Source organism: Oryza glaberrima, chromosome 3, assembly GCF_000147395.1.
Source record: "Oryza glaberrima chromosome 3, OglaRS2, whole genome shotgun sequence".
Taxonomy (NCBI): domain Eukaryota; kingdom Viridiplantae; phylum Streptophyta; class Magnoliopsida; order Poales; family Poaceae; genus Oryza; species Oryza glaberrima.
Window position 1 is genome coordinate 7,982,692 of NC_068328.1, and position 13,965 is coordinate 7,996,656.

Genomic DNA, 13,965 nt, shown 5'->3' on the forward strand with positions numbered 1-13,965 from the left:
GGGGGGGGAGAGATCTTATCTTGAAGATATCGTGTCAACCCAATAGCCAAGTATAAAAAATGAGTTGATTTTGGACTATATGTAGGGCAAAAGAATCACAAAAAAGTATTTTTACAGGGGAAACAAAGTGCTACAAACTTGTCTGGGAGACAATGCCATCTAACCCTGGGATCTTTTCGTTGCTACCTTGAAGCAGCAAAGCCCTTTTAGGGTTAGAGAGCAGGAGTTGCTGCATGTCCTTTGGGAGGACACTGAATGCTGCTCGGAGGTCTCCCTTCAATTTCTCACACACTGTTACTGATTCAGTAGCACCTGTTCTAGAATTCTGCAGGTCAAGGATCGAAAACTAACATCAGAATCTTCAAAGGATAAAGTGCAAAAGAACACTAATGACTGACTAACAGAATAGATAAATGCGGAAGATAATCATTCTTTCAACTAGTAGTGGTGAATTTTCCACCCACCAAGTTGTAGCTCTGCTTAGTCAGGAAAATAACTACAGCAATCAAACTACTACAGGGTAAAGCAGGCAGAAATAAAGCAATACTCCTAAATGGTGAGTAAAACTTTTGTCTACACAAAGGATGAGATGGAAGACATCTGGCAAACAAGATCTATTGCTGAAGGAGGTTGCATTGGATCAATATTGAGTACATAAGTTCACTCATACTATATTGCTTCATTACAAGATAATGCAGTAGTGCCAGAACAAAGGTGGTTATTCACAAAATAAACACAGAGCAGAATCCCAATGGAATCAACATCAAGCTAATAATCCAGGACTCCATGATCTGAACATCTAATTCTGTCAACATTTTAGCCTTAATTTTGTGCAAGGCAAGGCAACCACTCCATACAGTATAATGTTTCATACTAAAAAACGCCTTGTATTACAATTCATCTTTAGTTCAAATAAACTGTCTAATGCACCAAGCACAGGTTCTGATTGGCCAAAACGTAATGTTCAAGTTACTAAATGTAAATCACTGTAATGCAGATTTTCACACGTAATATTCCTGCGGTTAATCAGATGGCAAATTCAGAGCAGGATGGCTGTCAGAAAATATAGTCCACTAAGTTATGCAGCAGTTCGTGGCTTTTCTCGGCCAGTTTGGTTGAGGCTTCTTCTTAGTGAAAAGCCGTGGGGGTGGTCATTCCCCCGCTGGTCGACATTTTCTTTTAAGTTATGCCGTACATTTTTTTTTCTGCAGTTACCTTTGTCATAGCCACATACAAGAGTTAAGGATTATCTAAAATTTCCGCAAGTAACTGCTACATAGATAGCTAGATATGAACAAATATGGGCTACCATGTTAATAAATTTCAACAATCAACACTTGGTAGATATGGGAAAGGAAATCACGATAAGCGAGTTAAACTTTATTCAAGAAAGCATCAGAAAGACAGTTACCTCCATCTCACGTAGAAGATACCGCTCAATAGCATTAAAAGAATCAATTCTCTCCAATTCAGACAACTTTGACATTAGCTTTTCAATGTCAACATTCATGCGAGCCTGCCTCCAGAGCCTCTGCTGTTCTTGCTCTGCTGCAGCACGCCTTTGCCGGAACCAAGGCATAAAGTTGGGACCTTCCAAAAATCTCCTGTAGTGGTGACACGCAATAAAGAAAGTTAGCTCCTGATCCTCTCATTCCAAGCAATTCAAAAAATGAAAAGGTAAAACTGTATCACCAAATAAATATTCTTAGGGTTTACCTATACAGGTCCAACCAATTGGACTTCATCCTTTTGGACAAAAATTTCCCTGCACCTCTAGCAGCCAGACCATTGACAAATTCATCTGCATGAAATGGAGGCAATAATGGTGGATCGACAAAAGGAGAGCTTCCTTCTGATGGCGTGGTGGTTCTCAGATATGGCCCGAAAGGTGCAAGGAAGTTGGTTGTTAGCTCCAAGAAATGTCGCCGCAATATCTCATTGTTGACAACCGACATGGATTCCTCAATCCTCGGTGATACGCCCGCATCAATAAGCCTATTTAGAACAGAAGTATCAGGCTTTGTGGTTGACACATATGTGCTCCATAGAGCCTCCTTGTGCTCTGTCATGAGGCAAAGAGGGCCTTCTCTTCTTAATTTGATGGAATTCAATAGGCCAGTCGGAGAAAACTTGTTGATTGCGAGTTTGTCAAGCTTGAGCTTCCCAGGCGTCCCATTGATCCCATTGCCTGATCCGTGGGACTGGCCACCCACTGGGAGCACCCTAGTGGAATTCGGGTTTGGGCTCCCCACGGACACGACATTGGGAATGCTCTTAAGACTCTTCAAGAAAAACAAGTTGGTCACACCAAGCACCATCGGAGGAAAAACCTCGCCTTCAGCAAGCGCATTCAGGCGAGCGAAATCTGGATCATGGATGGTGAAGTACGGCCGGAAATCCACGCTGTACAAGAGCGGAGCAACAAGGCTAACAAGCCCAGCCACAGCCTCCGAGCATTGAGGTGGAGACGGTGCAACCACCAGTACAGGCTCGCCAACCACCATGAGCTCCCAGAGCGTCCATAGGTGGAGAAGCAGGCCGCGGAAAGCCGCAAACAGGTCGGCGTCGTGGAAGAGGCCGTACGGCACCGACGGGTTCGCCGGCAGCAGCGCGGGCGGCGGGCCAGGGTCGTCGGCCGCGGGCGGGAGGTGCACCCGCAGAGCCGCGCTGCCGATTGGAAGCTCCATGGGGCGGCCCGGCACCGGCGCTGGCCAGGCAGCAACGTGGGACGCCACCATGGACAGCGCGGAGGGGCCGACGTCGAAGCAGAGCGGGCCGAGGATCTGCAGCAGCAGGCGGAACAGGGAGGAGTAGGGCGCGTGGGAGAGTATGACGACGGACTTCTGCTCGCCGCCGCGGGGGAGGCGCTCGTCCTGGCGCTGGCGGTTGAAGACGAACCCGTAGAGGAAGCCGCGGCGGGAGCCCGGGACGGAGGCGGAGGGGGAGGGGTCCGGGACGCGGAAGGAGAAGAGCGAGTCGTGGACGGAGGAGCGGTGGCGCGGGAGGTGGTGGGACATGGAGTCCGGGAAGGAGGAGAAGGCGACGAGGCGGTCGAGGCCCGTGCCGGATGCCAGCGCGCCCGGCGGGTAGCACGCCTCCACCAGCTGCCCGCGCTCCAGGTCGAAGCGGATGACGCAGAATGCCCGCGCCCACCGCGCCAGCGCCGCGGGGTCGGGCGCCGCCTCCTCCTCCCCAGCGGCCCCGTCCCGCCGCAGCGAGACGGACGGGATCCGGTTCATCCCGGCGTCTCCCCCTGTGCAGGAGAATCCGGGGAGACACCGCCGGATCGGGTGGGGCCCTGGAGGGGGGGGGGGTAGCCGGGGCCCCGGCCGCGCGTTGGACTCGGCAGGCGACGCCGCGGCGGCCGCGGGGCGTCAGCGCAGTCAGCCGCGGACGCGCAGCGCAGGGGAAGGAAAGGAGGGGGAGGGGGGAAAAGTTGGGGGGAGGTCGCGGGCGGATCGGGCGGGTGGTGCGGCGCGGTCGTGGTGTTTTTTTCTTTTTTCTCTCTGGTGGTGGTGGTGCTGCTGCCGTGCTGGTGCCTTGGTGGGGGTGGTACGCGGTACGCCAGATAGGTGGATTGGTGTATTGCTGTTGTCTCTCTGGCGCGGCACCGCGCGAGTGTGCGGTTGGATCGGCGTTTATTTTTGTTGCGGTGCAGTGCACTTCATTCCGTTTCGTTTTGTTGGTTGGCTAATTGGCTCGTCTCGGAGTTCGGTTTTCCTAATCCTATGCAACAACGGAAGATGCTGATTGTGTTTCAACCAGTGGGACATTTAACTCCTCGTCACTTTTAAGATGTGACAATTAATTATTTGTCACTCACTGTTTATGACATGTCGGCCCTCATGTGTCTATGATATATGGGTCCAATGACAAATAGTTAATTATTCTTTTAGAAAAGGGGTATCGCTCAACTACTTTATCTGTATGCTTGTAAAATGGAGTATATTGACACAACCTTGCACTTGAGAGCATGTTGTATACTTGTATTTAATACGTATTATCACATTTGATTTTGGCTTACATATATGGATTATAAGTTAACGTTACATCAAATCAACATGCTCGAACATGAAATGCCATGTTTATTGTTAATATATATGTTTGGGAATATGTACACCTGAGCAAATTCGTAAAACAGTGCTCTAAGGAAGATTCATCTAAGTTAACACACAGACAAAAAAAATGCATTTCCAATCATTGCTTAGTTCAAATAGCCCCGAAGCTTGGAATTTTACCCTCAATTACCATTACCTCAAATAATTCTGTCTTCTATCTTGAAACCACATCACCTCAAATATTTTTTAGCATTTGGATCAAATCTGCTATCTCTTTTCTATTATGAAACTGCATTATCTATATTTCTAGCACTGGAGGATCACGTCAAAAAAATATTAGCATTTAGGTTATTAATATCTTATTGAGCTACATCATTTATATTTCTATAATTGGAAGTTCTATTGAAATGTTATTGTGTGAAGCATGTGAAGTTAAATTATCTAAATATAAAGTATTTTTTTACCTAATGTTTAACTACTATCATACATATTTCCCACAACAACGTGTGGTTTCATTTAGTTTCAATAGATTTTTAATGGATTTAGAGTATCACCAATAGAATCTTGATATCATTCCCTATCCAATAATCTTTGGATTTTTTGTTAAAATTTTGTTCCAATGGATTCTCTAATCTCATTTCCAAAATTCTCCGTTCCCTACTCCAGAATAGCCGTTCTCTTTTTTATAGGGACGAACTTTGGCTCCCAATCGCGACACTTCACGTGCAGAAAGAGATCTAGGGACGCGCGAACGCGATCTCGCGGGAGGAAGGAGCATAAAATAGATTTTTCCACTGGGGATTTTTATCGTGGCCCACCTTTTTGTTTTTAGGAAACCAATTTACCCAATCTTTTGGAGGGAGGAAAATTTTAACACCTTAAATTCTGTGTAAGATTCCCATAATAAAAAGTTTGGGAATAAAATTTTAGGATGTTGTTGGTGATGCTCTTACGCTTAAAAAAATCAAGGCTCACAAGCACGTTTCTCAAAAAAAAATCATTTCAACCTGGGGCTCCACCACTGTAGCTTAGAGCAAGTTTAATAGTATAGCTAACTACGACTTTAGATCATCTATAGTCAATTTAATAGCCGATTCATATAATAGTTATATATAAACATATAATACATGGTCCCACCTGTCATACACACATGCATCTTGGAGTTTGTATTGCAGCTGGCTACAAATCTGTAGCTCGTTGCTTCTCTCTCTCCTGTTTTATCTCCTCGAAATATGTTTATAGTTGGCTTATAGTCTACAATTGTACCTGCTCTTAACAGTGTGTGTACCCCTCATATAATATCTTATGGTTGAAAGGTTACTATTGCTGAAGCCTCACAAAGTCTAGCCAAGTTCATTGTATATATGTTTCAAAATTTGAGCGTGTGGTCATTTGGTTGCCCAGCCTTTTAAGAATGACCATGATAGCTAACCTTTTCTTTTCTCAACCTGTTCGGGCCTGTTTGGCACAGCTCCAGCTCCAGCTCCACCTCTCCTAGAGCTGGAGCTTAGCCAAATAGTTTCAGCTCCATCAAAACTGGGAGTGGAGTTGGGTAGAGCTCTCTCATAAAATGTACTAGAATTGTGGAGCTGGGTTTAGGCAGCTCCACAACTCCACTCCAGACTCAACTCCTAGAGTTATATTTAGAAGTTGGAGCTGTACCAAACAGGCCCTTCCTATACGATAGTATGTGTGCAAGTGGCTAGGAAACAAGCTGTCACTTTGCTTACCTTATTTTTCTTTTATGATTATTGGTACTTTTATTCTAGGACTGTGCCAAATGCAACAAATCGAATTTCTATTTGGAGTGCCATCTATCATCTTCATTTTCAGTCTACTAGAAAAAAGCCCGTGTGTTGCAACAGGAAAAACTAAAATTGCATACACATACAGATGATCAAGGTCTTATTTTCATATGATCTGAACTCTTCCATAGAAAATATTCTTCACGAAGAACTGCTAGATAACTTGTTTTTTAAAAAATATTTTTGTTCTCACCTTCAACATAAGCTATTTTTTAAAGAAAACGCACACATATCCTATTAGAATGGGTCAGCAGCATAACTTCTTGTTAGTATCATTTGCATTTGCATGTGACATTTCCAATCGGCACCGGTGATTCCAATTACCATGCAAATAAAATCTTATCACAGTTTGCCATACAACACAAAGAATGGCAAATAACCTGAGATCACCGCTAACTCAACTTGTCATGCAAACTGAATCATAGTGAGCCACGTCTCCTGGGCATGCAAAACACACGAGCTATAACGTGCTGGTGCAAACAGTCACATGATTTCACTCGGTCTCGGGCCAACAGATTTTACTCGAAATCGATGATATTGTGTTTTCATTTTTTTTTCTAGTTGGCAAGTTTCCTTGAGAAGAAAAGGTTTTATTTTTTTTCTAGTTGGCCAGTTTCCTTGAGAAGAAAAAAACCAACAAAAGAAAAGAGAAAAAAACACGAGGGAGAGAGAGGTCGGGGAGGAAAAAACCAAGAAAAAAAAAGGAACAAACAGAGATCATGGGGGAGGGGGTGCCAGGAAAAAAATGGGAGGGAGAGAGAGAGATAGGTGGAGAAGGGGAAAGGGGGAGGGGGCGCCATAAGTGATCGGGAGAAATCCATTTTTTTAAGAGAATAAAAGATAAACATGTATGTTAGGTGGGACAACATAACACTATTTTTTAAGTAGGTAAAGATTTGGAGTGGCACCTATCATGTCAAAAACAATGGTGTAAACTTGGGAACTTGGCTTTAGTCGGGGTAACAATGGAATATGTGAATTTTGGGAGAGGAGTATGTAACACCCTCTAAATTGTCAACTTCAAAACTGTTGAGAGAAACAGGGAAAATAATATTCTTGTTAACAGAAAAGCACCTTTTATTTGTTCTCTTCATTTCTGTACCGTTAATTATAAATCTCCTATCTTTTGTTTAACCTTCTCACATCATGAATAAGTCTTTTAGGGATCTTTGAGATTGGTTTTTATGTCTCGGTCAATAAGCAGATTGTTAGGATCAGGATCACATGCAAAAGGAAAATGGTACACATGCAAAAAAGATTTTTATTTGTAAGAATTCTGTAATATTTTTTTAGCACGTATATCCTATAGCACTGCTCCATTTCATATATGTCGCTTATTTTGTTATTCTTCCAATACTAAAATTGAGTCTAAAAGAAATACTAAACTGTGGTTGCTATCTCGAGCTTTGCCAGCGGAACGTTAGTTGGTTCGTGCCCGAAGCTCTGATTAGGAGAAGAACAGGCTGTATTTTCCTAGGTGTCTAGAAGCATTTCTTGGCTACGTTCTTTAAGCCCCAGCTTCCAGTTTTTGCCTGAGCAAAGCATCACGGTCGCCTCTACCTTCAACTTTAACTGCCGCTTTCGGAGAATCCATCAATTTTGCACCTTTCACGCAACGCAAACACTGAACCGGCATGTACTATTAATCTGCCCAGTGTCCACACATTGACACAAGTAACACAACTATTGTACGCGAACACACGGACGGTCGTCAAATCTTGCAAGAAAAACCAGGGAAACGATGGGTGCCGCTGCGAAGGAGACGTGCTGGCCGTTGCGAGAGGGGGAAAAAAAGGACGCTTTGGGGATCAAAGGCAAAGGTAGCCCACTATCCAGACGGCCGGCCGGCGGCCGAAAGCTGGGTCGGGTCGGTGGCGGGTGGGGGCGCCGCGGCGCGCAATCAACTCCCCACCAACACCGCTCCGCTCCTCATCAGCGCCATCGCCCGCGCGGGCGCGCTCCCGTGGCCAACTCGCCGCCAATAATGCCACGGGGCGTATCATTCCCGCTGCTGTTCGCGCAACATCTCCATGTCCCCCGCCGTGTCCTGGGCTGGCTTTATCGTGGGCGCTAGCCGAGTCCTTCCGAACGTTAGCTTTTCTCCCCATGCTACACTCGAAAGAAGCCTCTCGTGTACAGTTTGCTGCGAAACGTGGTGATTTCTGCGTAATAAACTCGGCCTGCTTTTCCAGTGCGTGCGCGCACCAGTGCATCGGTGCACGTACGTATGTCCTGCTGGCTGATCTTAGAGCAAGTTTAATAGTATAGCCAACTACTAACTTCAATTCATCTATAACTAACCTAATAGCTCATTTACACAATAGTTACATACTACACTATTAATATCTGGTCTCACTTATCATACACACAGTGTGCCTTAGAGTCCGTGCTACAGCTGGCTACAAATCTGTAGCCCGCTGCTCTTCTCTCTCCTTATTTATCTTCTTAAAATATATTTATAGCGGGCTTATAGCATGCTATTGTACATGCTCTTAGCCTAACGTCGATGCAACTAACCAAGATCAGTACGAATAGTCCAGCACGAGCGAGCCGGCCATTGAAAGCCTGAAACTAACAGAGGCTGCGGATCCCCTGGTGTTCACGGCTATGCCTGTCATGAAGAAGGCATTCATGGAACCTAGCTGGTTTCTTGAAGGGGCCAGCCTTCCATGATTATTTGAGAGATATTTAGACTATCATTACAACAACAGATGCAGCGAATCTGCGAATGCATTTTTTTCCCAGTAAGGCAGCGCTGTAGGTTCATGAGATAAACTAAACCCTCTGCAGCAGCGTTTTATTAACAAACATGAAAATCTCCAGCGACAAACCGATACTCTTATATATACCTACTGCAAACAAACTACAAACCACGTCGATGGCAATACAAGACCGGTGTTCCTGCCAGTGTACATGTACGATTAAGAGCATGCATGCATCGGATTCTATTGCTGGTGCCGAGATGTATGATTAAGGCCAGTTCTTCCTTTCATTCCGTACCATTTTTTCCAACCGATGACAAATTAAAAGATGTGTCTACCTGTTGACAGGGACACTGAATCGCCATAAAAAAAGAGAATCCAATGGTTACTGGAGACAATCACCCCAGATTTTGCACGGCCATCCTTGCCCAAGTCGTGCTCACCACCACGCAATTTGCCAATTCATGCCCGTCTCGTCGACTCGTCGTCATGGCCGGTGCAGCATTTCCATTTTACCAGGCTCCAAGGTTCGTACGTACCCATTGTCCGGCGGCCGCATCAAACGGGACGAATTCCTAACCCTCGTCATCCGTCCCTTCCCTCCATTCAAACGCGAAAAAAAAATGGAGAAAAATGAGAGCGAGCTAGCTCTCTCATGGGGTCCAATGGCCCGAACTTTCTCCCTCAAAAGGTGAAAGCTAGAAGCTTCAAAACAACTCATCCAGCCAAGCCTCCACCCCTCCCAAATCATTCCATCTGCTGCCTTTGCAAGTTTCAACCCGCAAGAATTCATTCGGTCTCGCTCGGCTTGGCGTGGCGGCAGCTAGATTCCAAGCAGTCGTCAAGGCCGAGGCGAAGATCGGAATTTTTTTTCTCATGCTGTGGCTGTACTAACTTGTAAGGATCGGAGGGCGCGATGGCGGCGACGGCGGCGGCGGCGAGCAGGTTCGCGGCGGCGCTGTTCCACAGGAGGACGCGGAGGGTCACGTCGGCGCTGGCGTACGCCGTCCTGGAGTGGACGCTCATCGCGCTGCTGCTGATCAACGGGCTCTTCTCCTACGCCATCGCCCGGTTCGCCGCCTACTTCGGGCTCAGGCCGCCGTGCCTCCTCTGCTCCCGCGTCGACCGCCTCTTCGAGAAGGCGACGGAGGAGGAGGATGGCGCGCGGTGGCTGCGGAGCGTCCTCTGCGGCGCCCACGCGGCGGAGATCTCCGGGCTCGGGAACTGCCTGCACCACGGTCGGCTCGCCGACGCCGGCGACATGTGCGAGGCCTGCCTGTCTTCTTCCAAGGAGGAGAGCATAAAAGATGCAGGGGAGGAGAGCGCCACGGTGTGCTCTTGCTGCTACGCCGTTGTGAAAACCTCCTCGCGCGAGCTGCCGGATAAAGGACAAGGCCAATCGGAGGAGAAGACAACCGAAGAAGACAGAAACCAAGGGTATGTTCCATTGGCTCAAGAGGAGCACGGCGAAGAAGAAGACCAAGGATATGTTATTTTGGCTCAAGAGGAGCACGACGAGGAAGACGAAGAAGAGCATGGAGAATTTCAGGAGGAAGAGCGGCAAGAAGAGGTGGACGATAAAGACGAGCAAGAGGAGAAGATGGCCGCCGTCCAGGACGAGTCCTTGGAAGTCATGGCTGTCGGAGAAGAGATCGAGCTCGACGGAGAGCGCTTGGTGTCGGTGGCAGCCATCGATGAGATGACAATCGCCGACGAGTCAGGTTTGCATCAGGCGTGCTGTGAAAAGGAGAAAGAAATGGACCATATCGACGGCGAGCACGAGTTGAGAGATCTTGATATCGGAGTTGTTCTTGAGGAGAAGAGGATGTTGGATTCTTCGGCTGCAGCGGCGGATGTCGCGATTGAGGACGACTTTGTTGTGCCTGTTCCTTGTGCAGAGCCTGTCACAAGCCCACCTGATCCTCATGAGAATATCATCCCCCACGATGATGAATTGGTTATTGAAGATGTTGCTCAAATTGGAGATGCCACTGCTGAAGAAGAAACAGTTGAAGAAGAAGAAGTTGAGACAGCTGAAGAAGAAGAAATTGTTGTGCCCGAAGGTAAGATCATCATTGGCTTCTCTCGATTGTCCAATTTTGTCATTTGGTATGCCTCTCTCATCGTTTTTATTTCAGTCATTGAAGAAGTTTCTGAAGATGACAATCAATTGTCCAGTCTTGTCATCTGGTATGCCAGTCTCATCGTTTTCCTTTCAGTCACTGAAGCAGTTCCTGAAGATGACAACAGATCAGCAGAGGTGGACACTAACTGTGAGGTATCAATCGGGAGTGAGATATGCGAACGGGAGCAAGATGACCATGTCGTGCCGTTTCATGAATCAGCAGAGTTTGAGGAGCCAACTGATCCATTGGCGTACCCAGATGAGCAGCCACTGCCATTGGAAAGTCTCCATGAAACAGACCCAACTGCGCAAGGTAGTACAATTATCGGATTGTGCATTTGACTAGTAATTAACTTGTCCCCCATCAAGATGCTTTCAAAATGATTATGAACTTAATGTTAACTTCTTATGTTTGGATTAGAAGCAAGTGAAACCGAACAGGAGGAGGAGGCGACGGCGAGCCAGAGATTAGACCAGCCACCAAACGAACAGAACGAGGTTGAAGACGACAAGGCACCTGAGACACCGACCTACAGCGTTGCCACACAAATCTCAGACAAAAAGTTTTTGCTTGAGAGGAAACGGTCACTATCCTTATCTTTGGACGGGAGTGTGGCAAGCGAGATGGAGTTGTCCGAGCCTTCCACCGTTGATCAGCTGAAATCGGCGCTGCAAGCGGAGCGAAAGGCACTCAGCGCATTGTACTCCGAGCTTGAGGAAGAGAGGAGCGCCGCTGCCATCGCGACCAACCAGACTATGGCAATGATCAACAGGTTGCAGGAAGAGAAGGCAGCAATGCAGATGGAGGCTCTGCAATACCAACGGATGATGGAGGAGCAGTCGGAGTACGACCAGGAGGCGCTGCAGTTGCTGAACGAGCTGGTCACCAAGAGGGAGAGGGAGAAGCAGGAACTGGAGAGGGAGCTGGATATGTGCAGGCAGAAGGTGCTACACTACGAGGACAAGGAGAGGAGGAGAATGGCAAGCTTCAAGGCTAACGGGCATAGCCCCAATGGTAATGGCACTTCTGTGTCATCCAGTGGTGAGGACAGTGACGGGCACTCCGATGAATACTGCGAACTAGGTGAGTCCCCGGATGGCAGCAATCTTCAGAGCCCGTCTGATGCTACTTTTAGCCCCAGGACAGATCAAGAAAACAAGAAACATCTGGTGGCTCTTGATGACTCCTTGACGTACTTTGAGATGGAAAGGCTATCTATCTTGGAAGAGCTCAAGACATTGGAGGAGAGGCTCTTCACATTGGAAGATGATGACATCAACGACACCAGTGCTGCTGTGGGCCGATCTTCAGATGAATATGAACTGTCGGCTGACGGTCTCCATTCTCCGGGAAATGGTGATATCACCAGTGACAAGGCAAAGTTTGAAGGTCGAAATTCTATTTGCAGGGGAAAGAGTCTTCTTCCTCTATTCGATGCAGCTGGAGATGAGAGCAGTGATCAGACACCATCTGCAAGGGTTGGGGATGTGCAAGTTGATAATTCGACAAAACCGGTTTCTGTGCTTGTAAAAGAACAGGAGAGGCTGGCAATAATAGAGGAGGTTGATCATGTATACGAGAGACTGCAAGCACTAGAGGCAGACAAGGAGTTCCTCAGGCACTGCATCAAGTCCCTGAAGAAAGGTGACAGGGGCATGGACCTTCTTCAAGAGATCTTGCAGCATCTTCGCGAACTCCGGAGCGTGGAACTTCATGTTAAGCATGCTGGTGATGCCCTTGCTGCAAATTCAGCATAGCACATGCCTCTTATATATAACATGTGGTAATTTCCTACTCCTGGAAATTTCTTTTTTTTTTCTTTACTACACTACAAGGGGTGGGTGATACTTTTCAGAAGGTATACATTAGGAAGCATCTTTGATTGTACTAGTGTGAACTATATTTTCAGGAGAAAATAACATAATTTTGGTATAGATTGACATCAAGAGCATCCAATATGCAGACAATAATTTCTACAGTAAAAGCTAGCACTCGTATTTATACTTTTGGACAGTACTGAATTCTGTGTTACTGAAACAGTCCATATCTTAACTGTTTTCAGATAGCTGTTTACCATCAATAACGTCCAAAATCAATTATGCTTTGCAGATTACCGTAGCTTGCTATTGATTTAGTGGATCGGCTTTGGTGAGTCGATCGGAATGATCTGAAGTACTTGGTTGGTGATGGTACCTTTGAAAGATAATGGCTGATTTAATGGGAGGTTTTGCTCATTTTGCCGGTGGCACGGAAGCAAAGCCTCTTCCTTTTGTTTCTGGTCCAGCATTGCCGGCTTTATGATGTGGTAGTTGTAGAAATCATTAGTCCTTCCAAAGCTGCACAATGTTGAATCATTGGTGCCAGCTTCGGATGTATGCACAACTTAGGGGAAAAAAAGAAAAGGTAAAGTTAGTCTGAGTGGAGATGTGGAGGATCTATTATTTATTCTCTTCTTTTTTTTTTCTTCAATTTTCAGAATTGTTTGTGCAGAGGTAGGAATGTGCATGAGTTTGTCCTGTTCTGTATGAGGTTGTAGCTTGTATGGTTGGTACGTGCGGTTTGTTCTTTTTTTATAGCCAGATTTGATGAAGAAAGCAATCCTTTCGGAAATGATGAATTGCTATTGCATTTGCCACGATTCTCTGGTCCTTGTGCTTCTGCTGTACACTATTAAATCCTCTGCTCCCATCCAGTTTAAGAAGCCTTCCTTTTTCTTCCCTAAAACTTAAGAAGCCATAGATGTACAGATTACTTAGTATAGTACTACTGGCACATCTTTATGATAGCATGATTAACTGGGCAGTCTGGGCTTGCCCAATTATGCTCACTTTGAAGTCTGGCTTTGAGCTGTCTTCACTCTTCAGCTCGTGGAAGCCTGGAAGGTTAGGCCCCACTGATCATAATGGACTCAATAATCTGGAGTTGTGGACTGTGGAGAGAATGCAAAGTATACTCGTTGCATTTTCTATGCTAGACCTACTAGACTAACAATGGTGTAGTCGCAGTTGCAATACAGTACTGCATAAGCGTATAATTGTTGGCCCCCGAAAATATAGAAATAAAGACTGAAAGAGTATAGTTGTTGAAACTCACCATGCGTCCATGCCGGCGAACCTCGCGGCGTCGACGTTGGGGTACCACGCGGCGCGAAGGCCTCTGATACTACTCGATCTCGCCCACCATTGTTCCCCTCGCCCCTCGTCGCCGGCGTACTTGATCCCCCCCCCCCCCCCCCCCCGGTCTTGGGTAGGCCTCTTACGGCTCGTGAGTATTT

The 13,965-nt window shown here is 46.6% G+C and overlaps 2 protein-coding genes across 4 annotated transcripts; one reads left to right on the plus strand and one right to left on the minus strand.

Annotated features, from left to right (window-relative positions):
- Positions 1 to 64: 64 nt before the first annotated feature.
- Positions 65 to 3,354, minus strand: LOC127767859 (uncharacterized). The gene is made up of 3 exons (XM_052293321.1): positions 1,717 to 3,354; positions 1,412 to 1,604; positions 65 to 325 (listed from the first exon to the last, which is right to left on the minus strand). Exons 1-3 carry the CDS (start codon positions 3,237 to 3,239, stop codon positions 131 to 133), a joined length of 1,911 nt encoding a protein of 636 aa, XP_052149281.1. The 5' UTR covers positions 3,240 to 3,354; the 3' UTR covers positions 65 to 130.
- A 5,769-nt stretch (positions 3,355 to 9,123) lies between these two features.
- Positions 9,124 to 13,326, plus strand: LOC127767086 (myosin-binding protein 3-like). Of its 3 annotated transcripts, none has more exons than XM_052292307.1 (4): positions 9,124 to 10,628; positions 10,704 to 11,003; positions 11,112 to 12,474; positions 12,801 to 13,326. In XM_052292307.1, exons 1-3 carry the CDS (start codon positions 9,482 to 9,484, stop codon positions 12,446 to 12,448), a joined length of 2,784 nt encoding a protein of 927 aa, XP_052148267.1. In that variant the 5' UTR covers positions 9,124 to 9,481; the 3' UTR covers positions 12,449 to 12,474; positions 12,801 to 13,326. The 3 variants fall into 3 exon arrangements, with proteins under 3 accessions (XP_052148267.1, XP_052148268.1, XP_052148269.1); XM_052292308.1 differs by having other exon boundaries at positions 11,115 to 12,474; XM_052292309.1 differs by having other exon boundaries at positions 9,125 to 10,628; positions 10,785 to 11,003.
- Positions 13,327 to 13,965: the final 639 nt, after the last annotated feature.